The 17,435-nt window shown below is 38.0% G+C and overlaps 1 protein-coding gene across 2 annotated transcripts; it reads left to right on the forward strand.

The window, feature by feature from the left end:
- Positions 1–10: 10 nt before the first annotated feature.
- On the forward strand, positions 11–17,428 carry LOC128017773 (tetratricopeptide repeat protein 17). 2 transcript variants are annotated; one of them, XM_052603291.1, is made up of 25 exons: positions 11–261; positions 594–683; positions 816–985; positions 1,110–1,221; positions 2,330–2,461; positions 3,014–3,123; positions 3,263–3,410; positions 3,606–3,745; positions 5,594–5,754; positions 5,961–6,073; positions 6,912–7,058; positions 7,954–8,069; positions 8,203–8,353; positions 8,518–8,589; positions 9,458–9,682; positions 10,911–11,097; positions 11,743–11,883; positions 13,373–13,635; positions 13,724–13,874; positions 13,958–14,078; positions 14,160–14,319; positions 14,435–14,518; positions 15,581–15,700; positions 15,784–15,927; positions 16,024–17,428. In XM_052603291.1, the coding sequence occupies exons 1-25, from the start codon at positions 52–54 to the stop codon at positions 16,153–16,155; spliced, it is 3,600 nt and encodes a 1,199-aa protein (XP_052459251.1). In that variant the 5' UTR covers positions 11–51; the 3' UTR covers positions 16,156–17,428. The 2 variants fall into 2 exon arrangements, with proteins under 2 accessions (XP_052459251.1, XP_052459250.1); XM_052603290.1 differs by having other exon boundaries at positions 27–261; positions 13,724–13,883.
- Positions 17,429–17,435: the final 7 nt, after the last annotated feature.

The following is a 17,435-nucleotide window of genomic DNA, read 5'->3' on the forward strand; positions in this document are numbered from 1 at the left end:
TGTTTTGGGGTAGGCGGGGTCACTCAGTAACCCGGAAGCAGATTGTGGTGAATGACTAGAACCTTTAGGGTCGAATGGACAGACGGTAAAAAGATGGCGGATGACAAGAGCAATATCACAGGCAATCATTCCTGTAATAAACGGTTCTGGAGCATCTCCGTCCGAGCACCGGCGTTCGTGTTCGTCTGTATACTTTTGGCAGAGCCCGCGGGAGCCACCACGCACTGGGTGGTGACGGAGGACGGCAAAATACAACAGCAGGTACGAGATAGTTTCGTGTTTAGTCACTTCTCCGCTCTCTAACAGACACATATTCACAACACGAGATATCGACCGTTCTCAGCTGTAGTTTTCTAATTGGGTGGTTCCTCACTTCATACAGCTGTCAGACAGACAGTCTGTCGATCTAACGCGTTGACAGCCGCAGTCTGCTGCTCAGAACGATTTAACAGCTCACTAGTGTGAGGGGATTTAATAACACTGACCGAATCATCAGCCTGATCTGGCTTCTTGATGTCGTGTAACCTCTGACCCGATATCTGTCAGGCAGTGACTCTTGATTGAGCCTTTTTCATGCTCCCTCTCGTTTCCAGGTGGATTCTCCTCTGAACTTGAAACATCCCCACCATTTAGTTCTGTTCATGCAACAGGAGACTCGTGTGAACTACCTCAAGAAGTTAGAGGTGATGTTAAGCCTCACACTCATCATAACAAAACCTTTTACAGTGTACTTTGTCTCGAAGAAGGCAGCTCTAGAGGTAAAGTTGTGCTTCCCTGAACACTTGTCTGACAGTGAGTTATTGTACACTTTGCAGACGCAGCTAGTAGCTCAGAAGATTCACATTGAGGAGAATGAGGACCGGGACACTGGTTTAGAGCAGAGACACTATAAAGAAGATGCTGACTGTGTCACAGCTAAAGTTCCTCTGGGGGACATGGATCTCTATGATGGCACTTTTATATCCCTGGATAGCAAAGACGTAAAGTAAGTGGTGTTTGCTTAAGGAAGAAATATGTTTCCTTTTTTGTGTGCTTTTTTAATATGTATTGATAATTTCAGTTGTCACTGTAGAATATGCCGGTCTGGTTTAATTGTTGTGGTTTTCTAGTCCAGAGGATTTTTTGGATCAGATGTCGCCTGTCCCTCCAGACCTGGAAAAACCTGACTGCGCTAATATTCTTGATCTTCCTTACAGCATTCATGCCTTTCAGCACCTCAGGGTGAGTTTTGAGTGCTTAAGCTGCACCCACAACATACTGTACACATACTGTTCTTAATAAGTGTTTTTAAGAAGTCTTTAATGCTCATCAAGCCTGCATTTATTTGATACAGTATAACAATAATATTGTGAAATATCATTTAATCAATGAAAAATTTTGTTTATCTATTTTAATATATTTTAAATGTAATTTATACCTGTGGTAAAGCTGAATTTTCAGCAGCCTTTACTCCTTCATGACATTTCAGAAATCATTCTCATAAGCTGATTTATATGCATTTATTATTAAATAAATGCAGTCTTAGTGAATGTAAAAAAACTTATTTCAAAAACATTAAAGATACTATCATAATTATTCCGAATGAAAATGAGCTTGCAGCACGGGGTTTAACCTGTTAAATGTCACCCCGTCCCGTATACGGGACGCCTACATTGACTATACTATATTACAATCAAATTTAATCTAATCTTGACAAACTATATATTGTTGGAAAGGTCTAAGACTCCCAAATATATATTATACCAATATTTTTTGTTAAAAATTATGTAGGAAAAGTAATAGATCAATTTATGACAAGAGTGCACCCTCAGAAATCTACATTACAAAAGGAGCTTTGACCTTTGTTTAAAAATAAGACTTCCTCGTTGCCTTTTTCTCTATCACATTTTAGAAATCATCAGAAGTTATATATCACTTGAAAACATAAAATCTCAAAATTCATCCGTTAAAACCCATTTTAAAATCAGACATTGCATTACCATGTAAATGGCACATCAAAATCATGTTACAAAATGTTTTCAGTCATGAAATATAAAAATTTAGGTTTGTATCATGCACATTCAAGTCTATCTTCAAAAACGTGAGTGACAGTTATCAGGTTAAGCTCTTAAGTTCTTCTTTATGTGCCTCAGAATAAGTCTGCCGTTTTCACTAGGAGGTCAAGTTATGTCATTTTGGTTAACCATTATGATGTCAAAACATTAAAAAAAATGAAACATGCCCAGATGAATTAGTCACAATAGGATCTATAAAGTGATTCTTCATTTCATGGCAACTTGTCTCTTGAACATGGGCTCATTGTCTTTGCTCATTGGTTTTTCCCTCTCAGGGTGTACAGGAAAAGGTAAACTTAACGTCACCCTTGCTTTCAAAGGATGACCCGATCTTTACCTCGCTGTCTCTTAAACTGGGACAGAGTGTGGATGAGGTTGGGCATCGGATACACGAGGCACTTTTAAGAGTAAGTTGATTTACTTTGTTTAAAATGTTCTGGGATCTCACAGTCCTGGAAAGCCTTCAAATGTTGCAGTTGTGATTTCTAGGCCTGGAAAAGTCTGTTCTTTTTTTTTTATAGTTACTGGAAATCTTTGCAGTTATAGTCTCCTCTAAAATAATATCGTTCTGATTCATAAGATGCAACCCAGCATCAATATGCACAACAGGGAGCTTTATTAGAAACATAAGAAACCTTATTAGCTTTGAGACACACAAAGGCATCTTTGTGAATCAAAGCTTATCAATTTTTATGACGCATAAAGTGCTTTACTTTGAGCCATTCTTCTAACTGCAGTAAATGTCAGGAAATTTGTACCTGACATAAACATGTCATTCAACTTGTTGTGTACTTATGATTAACTGGAAAATAATTAAGATTTATTAGTGGGAATGCGTGGGAACTTTGTTTATCTTTATGGTTCAGTTTTTAAAGGCTTGTAGATAAAGCAGAAGTCTGCTGAAAATGTCATTTCTTAAGATCAATGAATGATGACCGTCTTTTTCTCACTTTTTTAAGAATTCTTCTTCATGGGAGCTTTATAACTTGGCCTCCTTCTACTGGCGGATGAAGAATGATCCCAGGCGTGCTGTGGACTGTGTTGTCCGTGCTCTCCATTTTTCTCCAAGGTAAAGTGAAATGACACCTGGACACAAATAGAAGATGTATAGTGGGCATAACTTATCAAGAGTGAAATTAGTGTTTTGTCACCTGCTCAAAGACTTGCATAAGTTGTTTTACATAAATTTGCATGTGCTCTTTTTGTAGGCAGCACAAAGATGTTGCTCTCATCAACATGGCAAACATACTTCACAGAGCACACTTCTCGGCTGACGCCGCCATTCTCGCCCACGCTGCTCTGGATCTCACCACCGATCTCCTAACCAGCCATTACACCCTGGGCAACATTTACGCTGTGAGTGCAAGAGTGTTGAAAAGAGGGATGGTTTCTGAAAATACAAGTTGTTTTTGAACTTCCTCATAATCCTCTTTTCGCTTTCTGTTGGACAGGAAATGGCAGTTTTTCTTTAGTATCTGATTTCCTTGTTTTTATCGAATGACACTCACTTCCTTGTTACGTCTTTTTCCCTTCCTCCTGCCTCTCTGGTAGATGTTGGGGGAGTATAATCACTCCGTGCTGTGCTATGAGCAGGCCCTGAAGGCTCAGCCAGGCTTTGAGCAGGCCCTGAGGAGGAAACATGCCGTCCTCTGTCAGCAGAAGCTGGAGCAGCGGCTTGAAGCTCAACACCGGTAGCACAGACTCTTTTTCAGTGTAATTAATGTGTGTCTCATTAAGAAACCATCTGAGTATGGAGTAGCCTTTTTCCTGGTATTGAGTCTTGTTCTTTCTTTGGTGCCGTATTTCTGTGGAGAACTTTCCCTTTGCTCTTTTTATGATGAAGAATTCATTATGGATCGTTGCAGGGGTCTTCAACAGGATTGCCAGTTATGTAGTTTGTTCTCAAACTAATTTTATGTGAAAGGAGAAAGATACATTAAAGGAACTTTTTCTGAAAATAGGCTAATTTTCCAACTCCCCTGGAGTTAAACAGTTACATTTTACCGTTTTCGAATCCATTCAGCCGATCTCGGTGTCTGGAGGTAGCACTTTTAGCTTATCTTAGCATAGATCATTGAATCTGATTAGACTCTCGCTCAAAGATGACCAAAGAGTTTTGATACTTCTGTAGTGACATCGTGTACTAAGAACGACAGAAAATGAAAAGTTGTGATTTTCTAGGCCGATATGGCTGGGAACTATATTCTCATTATGGTGTAATAATCACATAACTTTGCTGTCGTACCATGTGTGCAGCAGGTGCAGTGATATTACACAGCGCCTGAAAATAGTCCCAGCTAGTTTGTGTAGTTGCAGCAATAGCAGAGTTGCTGGGAACTATTTTCAGGCGCTGCATAATATCACTGCACCTGCTGCCAGACCCGGAGCTGAATGCATTCGAAAATGGTAAAATTCAACGGTTTAACTCTAGGGGAGTTGGAAAATTAGCCTAATTAAAAAAAAAAAAAAAAAAGGAGTGTTCCTTTAAAAAAAAAATGCTTCAAGTTAAGAAGATACAATTTAACTTCATGTGTCATTGCGCCTCCCACAAAATTAAAAATATTTATTTAAAATAAAATGTACAAGTGAATGACTGAATACTAAAAATAATTATATCATTGGCTTTGCAATGCATGTGGGCATAATTTAAACATGACTATGAAGACATTTATTGTTATTAAACATTCTATTTTAAATAAATAATGTTCTTTCTAACTTTCTGTCTTTTGAAAATCCTGGAAAAAAAAGCAGCATAACTGTTTTCAACATTGATAAAAGTAAGAAATGTTTCTTGATAAAAAACAATCATTTTGAAAACTTGAGTAATGGCTGCAAAAAAAATCAGCTTTGTCATCACAGGAATAAAATAGATTTTAAAATATATTAATGTAGAAAAATAATCTTTGATAGTGATAACTTTTCACCAGGTTTTAATACATTTTTTAAATTGTGTATTTGATCAAATCCAGCCTTTTATGATTTGTAAGAGACTTCAAAAACATAAATCTTACTGACCCCAAATATTTGAACAGCACTGTACATTAATATGCTTCTAGATAAGTTAAGATAAAAAAGTTGGTTTACACAGAATGCTCTGTTTTATTTAGAAGTTAGTTTTATTGAGATTTATTTTCTTAAATGTATTTTCTTACTATAGCAGACAGTTTTTGGACGAAAAAAAAAATAGAACCACAAAAATAGTATATAAGATGAAAGGATGTTATTTTCACACTAGAGGTTTGATTGCACATAAAGTTTGATTTGTTTCATGTGAAGGTCGACTGACAAGCTAAGAACCACATTTCATGTGGTAAACACAAAGTGACATGCTATTGTAAATGTATATTTTGTGATATTGTGTAAATACTGACAAAAAAAAATGTTGACTATTTTGGTAGTTACACCAGATAAACAAAATCCGATGCTTTCTAGTTGCAACATTCAGACTTAAGCATTTGTTTTCTGGCAGTGATGATAAATATCTTGCAGTTATTCTGGTGATGGTGTGAAAACAACATGCATCTTCCCTCTTTGTCCAGGTCTTTGCAGCGCACCCTGAATGAACTGAAGGAGTACCAGAAGCAGCATGATCATTATCTGCGACAGCAGGAGATGCTGGACAAGCACAAGCTCATTCAGGAGGAACAGATCCTGCGAAACATCATCCACGAGACCCAGATGGCTAAAGAAGCTCAACTCGGTTAGACTGCATGTTTTACCTTTCAACTCCAGTCAAACAGTTTCTTTAACACAGACCCTCAAACTCAAGGTCCTAAACCAAATAATATTGTGCAATATACTGGATAAAGTTTCACAAGCCTGCCAGATCTTGTTGGCACCGTGTTTGTTCTCTTCCACTGTTGTACATATGAATGCGTTTAACAGGACTTCAATGGTGTGTTTTAGGAAATCACCAGATGTGTCATCTGGGCCAACAGAAGTTCACCCTGCACTGCCCGTTTGACTTGCCTGTACGCTATCACCGTGGAGAACTGTTTGAAAATGTCCACTACATTCAGGTGAAACTGAAAACACACTGTTTCTGTGTGTTAATGAATAGAATAAATATTGAAGCAGTTTAGAACAAAAAACACCTTTTACTCGATTTCTACACACCTTGAAAAAAGTATATACACAAGTATATATATATATATATATATATATATATATATATATATAAGTATATAAGTATATAATCAAATGCTTATGGAGTTTCAAGAATAAATTACTTTTTACGTGACTTTTGCTTGAGTAGAAAAAAAACAGTAGATGTGTAAATTAGAATAAAAAATATCTTGATTTTTAGTTACCGTATTTTCAGGACTATAAGTTGCACTTTTTTTTCATAGTTTGGCTGGTCCTGCGACTTATAGTCAGGTGCGATTTATTTATCAAAATTAATTTGACATGAACCAAGAGAAATGAACCAATAGAAAACATTACCGTCTCCAGCAGCGAGAGGGCGCTCTATGCTGCTCAGTGCTCCTGTAGTCTACACTGAAGACACAGAGCGTCCTCTCGCGGCTGTAGACAGTAATGTTTTCTCTTGGTTCTTGGGTCTCAATAAATGCGACTTATAGTCCAGTGAGACTTCTATGTTTTTTTCCTCGTCATGACGTATTTTTGGACTGATGCGACTTATACTCCGGTGTGACATATAGTCCGAAAAATACGGTAAACAAATTAACTGAGTAGTTGAAACTAACCTGTTTATGAACCAGTTGTATGAAAACATTATTTTTCACACTATAATGTTGTTGATATTCAGTATAACAGCACTCCTCTTTGCTAGATTTCTTAATTGTCAATCTGCTCTTGTTCTGACGTGTGTGTGTGTGTGTGTGTGTGTGCTTGTAGTTTGGTGAGGACGTGTCAGTAGCCAGCAGTGTGGCTCTGGTGTCCGAGTTGAGTGTGAATGAGAGTCACAGTCCTCAGCAGTCCTACACCATGTCTTTAGGACGGGAGCCTGCAGCCCACTGGGACAAAGAGACCACCTCCACTGATGTAAGAGTGTGGTTCATTCCTATTATTATTTTTTTTTTGTTAAACACTTTTGTATTTTTGATAAACACATTGGTAGCTGTAAACAACAGAATAAGCCTACATTTTAAATGAACACAAATTCATAAGAAAGAGTTGTGTTGAACTTTGTGAATGACGATTGAATGATTCCTCTTTTGTGAAGTTCAGCCGGCACAGACACCATGTTGGACTAATTATTGGCATATTTAAGGCCTGTATTTATTTTGTGGCATATTATGATCTGCATACGGCATGTTTTTTATGTATGTTTGAACACAATGTAAACAAGTGTTCTGACTTATACCTTCTGACCATTGTAATGAAAACTCTCAAAATGGTTGAAGTTTAAGGTTTTGACTTAAATTATAGTTAACTAATTATCTTAGAAAATTGATATTCAATAATTTCGAAAAATCAATGCAAGCATAATCTTAAAAATAATATCATTAAAATACAATTTAATGTAACATTCATGGAGTTACATAACTAATGTCTAATTTGTGGTTCTGTAGCTCAATCGGTAGAGCATTGCGTAATCAAGCGCAAGGTTGTGGGTTCGATTCCCCGGGAACACATGATAGGTAAAAATTGATAGCCTGAATGCACTGTATCGATTTGGATAAAAGCATCTGCTAAATGCATTAATTTAATTTAATTTAATTTAATTTCCTGCTAAATATGATAATTACACTAACATTTTATCAATAAGGCATTTGCATAACTTGTTTTACTGTGGTTTTGTCTATCGATTACTCAGATTACACAGAATTATTTTGGAATTAATAATGTTGCCCTGGAAATTGATTGTTTCTGTATTATCTATGTTATCCTGCATATTTACACTAGAAAGCACAATCTGTTTTTTGTGTGTGAACAGGAAAATCATACGGTGCTGTGGCCCAGGAGGTCAGACTGTGCACAAAGGTTCCCCACAATTCCCCCTGTGCACCTGCTTCCCACCTATTACCTGCCCCCTGAGTCCCGCAACTTTAAGTAAGACTGTGATGTGAACACTTACGTAACATACAGTATACACAGTCACAGAATCACAGACTTATTGTACAGTTGCTCAGCCTTTCAACATGTGACATGTAAGCTTGTTTTCTTTGTCATGTTACTATAACAGGGCTCTGAATATTCTCTTGGAGAGCAAAAGTCCTCCTCCATCAGGACAGACGCCGGATTGCAGTTTTAAGAATCTTGTCACTGCTAGAGACCCTCTGGACTCTCTGACCTGGGCTTTAGAGAAGGAGCTGTCTGACCCACATGCTGCGGAGGTATGAGCCAGCTTATTCAACATTATTAGTCTGAAGGAGCTCTGTGCCACACCCTTAGCCTACCTGGGCTATTTGTGGAGGTAGATGAAGCAGGGAGAGCTATTTAGTATGTGGGTGTGTTGTGTTTTCTCAGGTGAGTCATTCTGCGTGTGTGTTTTACGCAGGTGTTGCTGAAGCGCAGTGGTGGGAGGAGTTTGGACCAAACTGGAGCACTGATAGCTCAGGCTCTGGACAAGGTAAAATAATAATGTGGCTCATGTTGAATACATTAACAGTTGCACTGTTCGCTCTTTGTAGATAATTGAGGACCAAATTATGCGAATTGAAGATTTTAATTAGTAAGAAATACTTTTATCTTACTCTACTCCCATATACTGTTTATACATCAAGTATATATATATTTTTTGAGCAAAACATATTTTTTCTATGCAACGATTGTTCATAGTGACTATTGACTGCTAAACTCAGAAAAGGACAAAGCACTAAAAAGGCACTATAGAAGTAATCATTATGATTTGTGTGCTGTAATGCAAATAATATAAAGTGTTCTGAAGCCATATGATAGTTTTGTGTAAGAAATAGACCCAAATGTGAGGCATTATTCAGTGATAATCATTATCTCTGCTGCAGTGCAAGAGTAGCATTCAAATCATACACACATTCCTTTGACGTCAAAGCTGAAATCAGCAGCCATTACTCCAGTTTTGTGGAAGCATTATTTCTTTTTTTGTGATACAGTTTAAAAGTTTTTACTGGGACTTGATCTGATTAATCTACCTTCTAAAAAAAAGTTGGCCCAAACAGTGGTGGTATGGGTTGGGCAGTGGTGCTTTTATAGTGCCGATTTGGTCTTTCCAGGTCTGAATAGCACATGTTGGTCACTGTCATGACAATGATTTCTATGTGAAGAATCTTTTGAAATTATTTTTGTACATGTGTTTCTCTGAAAGGATATTACATCTAATTAAATAGTGATGTTTCACTTTTGTTTGGATTAACTGTTAGCTGCTCATGATTTGTCGTCAGATTGTTTGTGTGAATTTTTTTATATATTTTGAAAGGAAAAGCTTTAAGAATATCTAAAGGGAAGTCTCTTTCTCTCAGATGAGTGGGGCTCAGTGGATGATGCAGAATGAAGCAGGCCTTTTCTGGCGTGCTAAGGGAAATGGCACACAAGCTTTGGCGTGTCTGCGTCAGGCGCTCCATTCAGCCCCTCCTCAGCACAGAGACATGCCTCTGGTCAACACTGCCAACCTGCTGCTGCACTACGGCCTGCATGACGAGGCCCATGAGCTGCTGCAACAGGCCCTGCAGATCAACCGCTCCGAGGTATGCGCTGACACTGACCTATAATGCAGACCGCTGAACAGCCCACTGTTTTTCAGTGCAGACCACCCAGTTTACACTTGAATTGATTACATCAATGAGTGACATGCCACTCACATGGACACCCATGGAATATTCCTCTGATGCTGTAGAAAAACATACAGTGGGGCTAACTAGGGCTGTCAATTAGTTAAAATATCTGATCATATTAATTGGATTATTTGCTTTAATTAATTGCAATTAAATTTAAATATTAAAGGCCAAGGATAAATGTAATCCTTGCATTACATGCTTTTTAATCTAATCAGTACACAAATTGCACAAAAGAGTACACCATTTGAGTGGTTAGAAAAATCTGACTGTGCACTTTTGTCACATTTCATATCACACCCTATAATATGCGTAGAAACTGAATTTGGGCTTTACTCCTTTAGTGATTGTGCAGCTGATTAACTGTAAGTGTGGCGAGCTTACTGTAGACTTGCAAAAACATGCAAGTGGCACTTCTCAGGTTCTTCACTTATATACACGGATCAGAGGGCATACATTTTTTAGGTGCCTTCAGAATGAGAGTTCAATCAGCTGATGAAAACATCACAATAATCCACACGCTCCAGTCCATCTATTAATGTCTTGTGAAGATAAAAACTCTATGTTTGTGATAAACAAGTCCATCATTAAGACGGTCACTTTTAAACTTTGTCATCTCGTCTGAGTCGGGAGAAAAATCTGCACAGATCAAGCACTGCTTACAAGTGTAAACAAAACGGTTCCAAACAAATAGGTCAGTGGATTTTGATGCGAGAGGAAAACGGGATGGACTTACTGGATTAAGTGTTCAGTATTATATTGGATTCTAAACTTATTGGACATTTTGGCCAGAAGCGACGATTTAAAGATGAAAAGCCTTAATGATGGATTTGTTTATTACAAAAATGCAGCTTTTCACTTTACAAGATGTAAATTGATGGACTGGATTTGTGTCGATAAGCTGTGGTGTTTTTATCAGCTGTTTGATCTCTATGACGTCACCCACACCTCAAAGGATCTATTGGTGAGCAAATGATGCAATGCTATATTTCTACAGTCTTTTCCAGTACAAGCTTATCGTTATCTTCAATGACCTCAAATTGTAAAAACTTAAATTGTCAGCTATTCCTTTAATCAAAACAGAAATCTTTTTTATGTGACATAACTGTATTTCTCTCTCTCTCTCTTTTTTTCACACCAGCCTCACACCCTGTTAAGCCTGGTCAACGTTCACCTCGCTCAGGGAAACCTGACTGGTGCTCTGGCCATGTTTCGTCGGGCCCTGACTCTCACAGTTCACTGTCCCCAGTGTCGTGCCAGCCTGCCTCTTATGCGCTGTCTCCAGTTTTACCCCTTCCTTTACAATCTCCAGCACCAGGCCTGTCCATGTAAGTAGCTTTCTCCGTAAACCTGAAGGACCCTTGCAACACTGAACCAAGAGTTTCACCCCTGGACAGCTACCCCACTTCACCTTCCTCCATCACTCACTCTTTCCTCCTCCCTGGTGTTGCAACCTCAGCGGCAGAGCGTGCAGCACTCTTTATATAGCCCTGGCACTGTAATCTTTGAGCCAATTTTAGACTCTTTACCGTTGCATCTTCTATTCCTGGTTTGCTCCATTCCCTCTCCTGCTCCCCTTTTCTCTTCTCCTCAGCATCCTGCACTGCTCCCCTTAGCTCAGCTCTCTATCCCCTGAGTGAGAGAGACTTTGAAATAGCGAAATCGTGTCCTCAATAATTCAGGGCACTGAAAATAGCTCAGGCTTTATTTAGATGCTGCTGCGCTCTGCTGACAAAAATGAACTCATTGTCCTGTTCTCGTTTGGGGGAACTCAGAGCTATTGATTTAGGGATTAATATGGCAATGCTCTTTTGAACTAACACACTGCTCATTTATACAACAATCCGAATGATGAATGTGTGTCCAAATAGCTTGTGTTTCTACTTTCTTCTTTCAGTTATAATTATAATGAAGTTATATTGATTTAAAAAATGTATGTTAAACAACATGTGAGCTGAATTCTGTGTGTGTAGCTGGCTCTGGCTGTGAGGCAGAGGAAGACACAGAGCTGGAGGACTGGGACACGGCCAGCAGCAGCAGGAGGAGGAGGCAGGAGCCCTGGGACACCGATCCCATGCCTGTCTCTGCTTTAGAAGACTCTCTCCTCTTTGAGAGTAAGATTAATGATGAAGTTTATGAGGGCTTGTTTCTCTGTGTTTGATGTTCACGTAAGATACAGAGGACTAAGTTCCATAGTCTGAGACCACTAGCAAAAATAATAATTTAAATGAAATAAAAACATTAATTATATTATTAGCATAACAGTTGAAGTGACGTAACAGTTCACATGCTTATTGACAAAAATGTTTATTCCATTAGTGACTTAGAAATACCAATGAAACTTAAATATCCGGTCATTTTTATTTTTATTTGTTTTTACATTATAGCGTTTCTTTTTGACATTTGTCAAAATTCATGGTCTCAGACTTTTGAACTCCACTGTCTGAATGTTTCTGAGAATTGGGATTATTGTGACAGTTGTCAAACAGCATTTGACCTAATCAATGGCCAATCACATTAGCAAGATTTCTGTGAAAATTTGGCAAGAAAAGCAGATCCATTGTCAGTACTGTAGCAATATATGAAGCTCATCTCGCACAGAAATCACTTTCAAAACAAGTAGCTTTCTGTTGGCAAACGCAGGAGAAATCACACAACAAACTTGAACCTGCTGCAAAATCTGCATGTAGAAATATTTTGCTTTCAAATGAAATTCCCAATTGTGTGGATTCCTATCCAAATGCCTGGATTTTGCCCTCGTTCAAAAATACAGTAAACTGAAAAAAAATAATGTAACTAAACTGTAAACATGACTGATCATTTAGGGTCTTAGGAAAATATACTACAATACTATATCATTCTAATCTAAACTGCTATTTTTATGTCCTCCTCAGCTGTTTTTAATTATTTTATCTGATTCCTAAAAGTTAACTTTACATATATTACCTTTCAGTAAATTGAAATATTTAATTGCCCCCAACCGATTAGTGGTAAATGTCCATCACCTGCTTTCAATGGAGCGGCACTTACTATGCAGAGCAGTAGTTCGCTGACAAGCTACGCAATATCGCGTTCATAATTGCAGAAGAATTGCATGCGGTTAATCATGCAGCACTTTTTAATACTTATTAATATAGTCACTTTCCCCATGCTTTATGGACTTAAACATATTTATTTAATGGTAAGCCTTCATATGCTCAAGATTTAATTTAAAGATGCGGGGGGAAGAAGACTCTGAGATGGTACTGTTCTGTCCTTGCTCAATTAAACATACAGTGTAGTGAAGTCATGTGATGTAGCAATATAGCACCAGTACTATTTTAAAGATTTATGGTTGCATATTTTATACTGTTTCATATTTCATGTTGTTTCACTTACTATTTTTAAACAAAAGCTGGCAGAATACATGCGGTACAGTAGTTATTTTTTATTATTTTTTATTTTTTACAAACAGCCATTGTCAGACCGCTGATGTCAGTGTACATGGAATTGAATTAATGAAATCTTCTGAGCAAGGACTTAATACATTGTGCTTCTGAACAAGCAGCACTCTCACAGCTTTCCCTTTGTCCTTTTCTCCTGTTACTCTCTTGTCTTCTGCAGAGGTGGTGGTGGACAGCAACGGTTCAGGGGAGGCGAGTGGGCAGGACAGGGGCAGAGAGCAAAAAACTGATGGGACGGAGGAAGAGGAGCAGGACTGGCGTCTGAAGGAAGAGCTGATAGGAGCGTTTGAGGGGGCTCTGGACATGAACGGAAAGACAGGGGACCTACGAGGCATCCGCGTGCTGAAAAACGACAGGGTCATGGGGACGAGAAGTGGAGGACCCTGCTTCGGCAACTGTGAGGACGATGAGGGAGCTGAGTGGGTACGTCTCTCTGTTGAAATGTTTAAGAAGTTTTTGTAATTGTAATTAAGGAGAATTTAACTGTTTCCCATTCTCTTCATTTCTTCAGATAACATTCCAGGTGAAACGTGTGAAAAAGCCAAAAACAGATACCTCGGAGGGCTGGGTGGGAGAAGGAGAAGTTCATCAAGGTGAACCAACAGCAATGAACTCGGTCCTTGAGATCAGTGGGCCCACGATCCCCTCACCTGGACCCTCAGGTGCCTCAGGTGACGCAGAGATGATTCTACTAGTACTGTAGCTGCAAAAGACGTCATGACATCATAATATTTTGTGTTTTTAGAGAGATGGAAGGACTACAGCAGTCTGGGTTGGCCCGGTCCAGAAGAATGTCAGCGCACGCGTCGTGTGGACCTCACAACTGTGGCTAGTACTTGGCTGGCTGTGTCTGCCAAGAACATAGAGTAGGATATCATTTTCATTCTGTTGGAATATCTTTATAGTGGGCTCTTTTTTACTAACATATGATTTTGAACTCCTCCCAGTATCACAGAGCATATAGACTTTGCCACTCCGCTTCAGGAGCCAGCAGTGGAGCCGGTGTGTAATGCCAATCTCCCTGCCAGTATGCACACACTGGACCATCTGAGTGGAGTGGCCAACCGCGGAGGCATTCACTATACTGGAGAGAGTCAGCTCAGAGAGGTGCTTTTTATATCGCATATTTACAGCTGTGACTGATTCTGCTGATCTGAAAAGTTCTGATGTTTGTGAATGGGTGTTTTGTCTCACCCCCCCCCCCCTTATTCTTCTGTCACAGGTGTTGCAGAATCTGGGAAAAGATACATTTCCCTCGCAGTCTTTTGAACAAGTGGGAACACGTATTGCTAAGGTGCTGGAAAAGGTGAGTGTTGTCTGTTGTGACTACAAGTTACATGCACTTTAAAAGTTGGATAAAAGCAGTTTGTTTTTTTATAAGGTTGTGTAAATGCTTTATTCTGAATGAAATAATCTGGTTTTTGCAAAGTCAGACTAAAAGACCCGCATTGCTCTTTAAAAGTTTGAGGTTTGGTACGATTTTGTTATGTTTTTGAAAGCTTTAATGCTCATCAAGGCAGCATTTATTTGTTTAAAAATATAGTAGAAACAGTAAATATAATTGTGAAATGTCACAAAATTTTATATATATATATATATATATATATATGAAATTGCGTTACTCTCAGACCCTTGCATACAGATAACTAACAGTAGAGCCTAAAAATCTATATCAAATCTAAAACAACTATACAATACACTATACAATAAGGGCATTTAAAAAAAAAAAGTGGATATATTAATATAATAATATCATATGTCTTTAACGTCTCTTTTTATTATTTTAATGCATCTGTGGTGAATTTTTTTTTTTTAATCTCTATCAAAAAAAAAAGGCTATGACTTGCTTTATCCGTCATGTTAAGCGGACTAAAGTTATATCAGCTAAATTTGACTAAAATTGCATCCACCATAAATTTAAGTGTTGGTGTGGTCATATTTAACTTGATTGTGCGAGGCTTCTTTGTGATTTGCTTGTAGTTATTTTGCCTGTAAATGTCCATTAGCCCTGCTATTTATGCTATTTATAACTGCTATTTATCATATTCATTCATTTCCTGAATAATAAACATAATGATTTGTAGCACAAACAGTTTTACAGTTCACTGAGCTTTTTATTTATTTACCCTTTAGCAGCTAATGAATTGGAAGTTTTAAACTTTCAAATAAAATAGTTTGTTTCCGTGTTGCAAAATCAGGTGGATACTAGGACCGACTATGCAAAAACCCAAACTGCTTGATTATAACTGTGTGTAAACAGAATTTATGTCTGTTTCTGTACTTCTCGCTGAGAACAACTGTGGAAAATGTGAAAAAGAGTAATAGATTTCGTTACATTTCATGATCTGGGTGATTGTCTGTCCTTTAGAATCAGACATCCTGGGTTCTGTCCAGCATGGCAGCGTTGTACTGGAGGGTGAAAGGTCAGGGAAAGCGAGCCATCGACTGCCTCCGCCAGGCTCTGAACTACGCTCCTCACCAGATGAAGGTTTTTTACAGTTCTTCTCCATTGGTTGGCTTGTACAAATGCAAACCTTACTGCATGATATGAATATGTTTCTGTTCTGGTAGGATGTGCCTCTCATCAGCCTTGCCAACATCTTCCAAAATGCGAGGATGTGGGAGGACGCCCTGACTGTGGCACGCATGGCAGTGGAAATTGCTCCTCACTTTGTGGTTAACCATTTTACTCTGGCAAACGTTTATATAGCTATGGTAAGTGAGTTTTTTGAGACACTCATTGTCTTCTGAAGGATTTTATTGACGTTAAGTGATGACTGCTTTTACTACATACTTAATATGACTTCATAGGAAGAATTTGAGAAGGCCATGCATTGGTATGAATCGACTCTAAAACTTCAGCCAGAATTTGGGCCAGCCAAAGATCGTCTGCGCACCATTCAGTGTTACCTCCTCTCCAAGAGGGACCGGCGAGCTCCCTGAGGACACAACACACACACACACGCACGCACAAACATAACATTAACATAATCCTTAATCTGACCTATCAATGAGGAACACGGTGTTTGTCTATTTGTTGTCTTAATTTTATGAATATAAACCATATCATTACTGTCTATAAGGTTGGATTTCAGTTGGGCTATGAAAATGGTTTCCCTTTTTTTTTTTTTTTTTTTTTTAGTCTTCATGAAAATTTTATGATTTTGTTTTATGGCTAAAGGGTTGTTTATTTCTATAAAATATCTTGATATTCCTACAAAGGGATATTTTTGCTGGGGTCAAGATTCAGTGTTTGAATATGCCAGTGTGTTTTAATGCTTTTTTTAATTTTTTTTTTTTTTTTTGCAATAATATCAATGCATCTTTTGTACCCCTCTTTCAGCAGTAGCTGCTAGGTGTATGAAGGGTGTCTTCAAATCTTATTCAGACTACAGATTGTTAAAAGAAACACTATAGTTCCTTTACACAACCATTCTCTGATTTAGTTATGTCTAATGTTAACAGTTCGGGCTGCTGTATTCTCAAATGACTATTTTGTATCTGCCATGAGAAGAGGGTTAAGCATCTTGTATATACTCTTGTTGTTGTTGTTTTTTAAGCTAAAATATCAAATGCTTCAAAACTTGGTTGTTATAGCTGACATGGAATAAATCATTAGTGTTCAGGCTGAAGACAGAGCCACTGCACACATTTAAGCTTAGCAAAACATCAATAACAAAAGGAGATTATTTTCCTCAAAGTTATAAAATACACTTCCACTTACTTTACTTTGCACAGCTGAGCTGTTGACTCTTAAGATTGGTTCTGTGCTGTTCTATTTAATATTTAGAAAGTTGAGATAAACATTTTTTGTCCATAGTCTATATGAAAACATAAAAGTTCCTCAAAAATGAAAGTGGACATATGAGTTTTGAAGACATTTCTATGATTGTTTACTGATCAGTTAAACTTGAATCAGAGTTCAGAACTGTTAAGCATAAAGTATAATATCATTCAGGCTACTGTGTCTCTTTTAAAGTCTTCCAACCACCTTGTGAATGGGTCACATTAAGAAAAAATATCTAATTAACCCCCTTTGTTAAAGGTTTAAATGTATAAAAGGCTGCAGGATGGATATGTATCTGTGTTTATCTGTTTACAGGCTAATTTTTATTGGCTGTAGAGGTTGACGCTATTATGCCATTCTGAGTTTGACCACAAGGTGGCTGTTAAGCCTCATGACATCCAATACATAAAGACATGCCATGATAATAAAGCACTGG

The sequence above is a fragment of the Carassius gibelio genome, chromosome A7 (genome assembly GCF_023724105.1).
Source record: "Carassius gibelio isolate Cgi1373 ecotype wild population from Czech Republic chromosome A7, carGib1.2-hapl.c, whole genome shotgun sequence".
In the NCBI taxonomy this organism is placed as follows: domain Eukaryota; kingdom Metazoa; phylum Chordata; class Actinopteri; order Cypriniformes; family Cyprinidae; genus Carassius; species Carassius gibelio.

Coding starts and splice junctions, on each gene's coding strand:
- LOC128017773 (XM_052603290.1), top strand. CDS start 52: ATGACTAGAACCTTTAGGGTCGAATGGACAGACGGTAAAAAGATGGCG. Junction 14,320..14,434: donor GAGAGAGTCAGCTCAGAGAG/GTGCTTTTTATA, acceptor CTTCTGTCACAG/GTGTTGCAGAATCTGGGAAA. Junction 15,701..15,783: donor ACGCTCCTCACCAGATGAAG/GTTTTTTACAGT, acceptor CTGTTCTGGTAG/GATGTGCCTCTCATCAGCCT.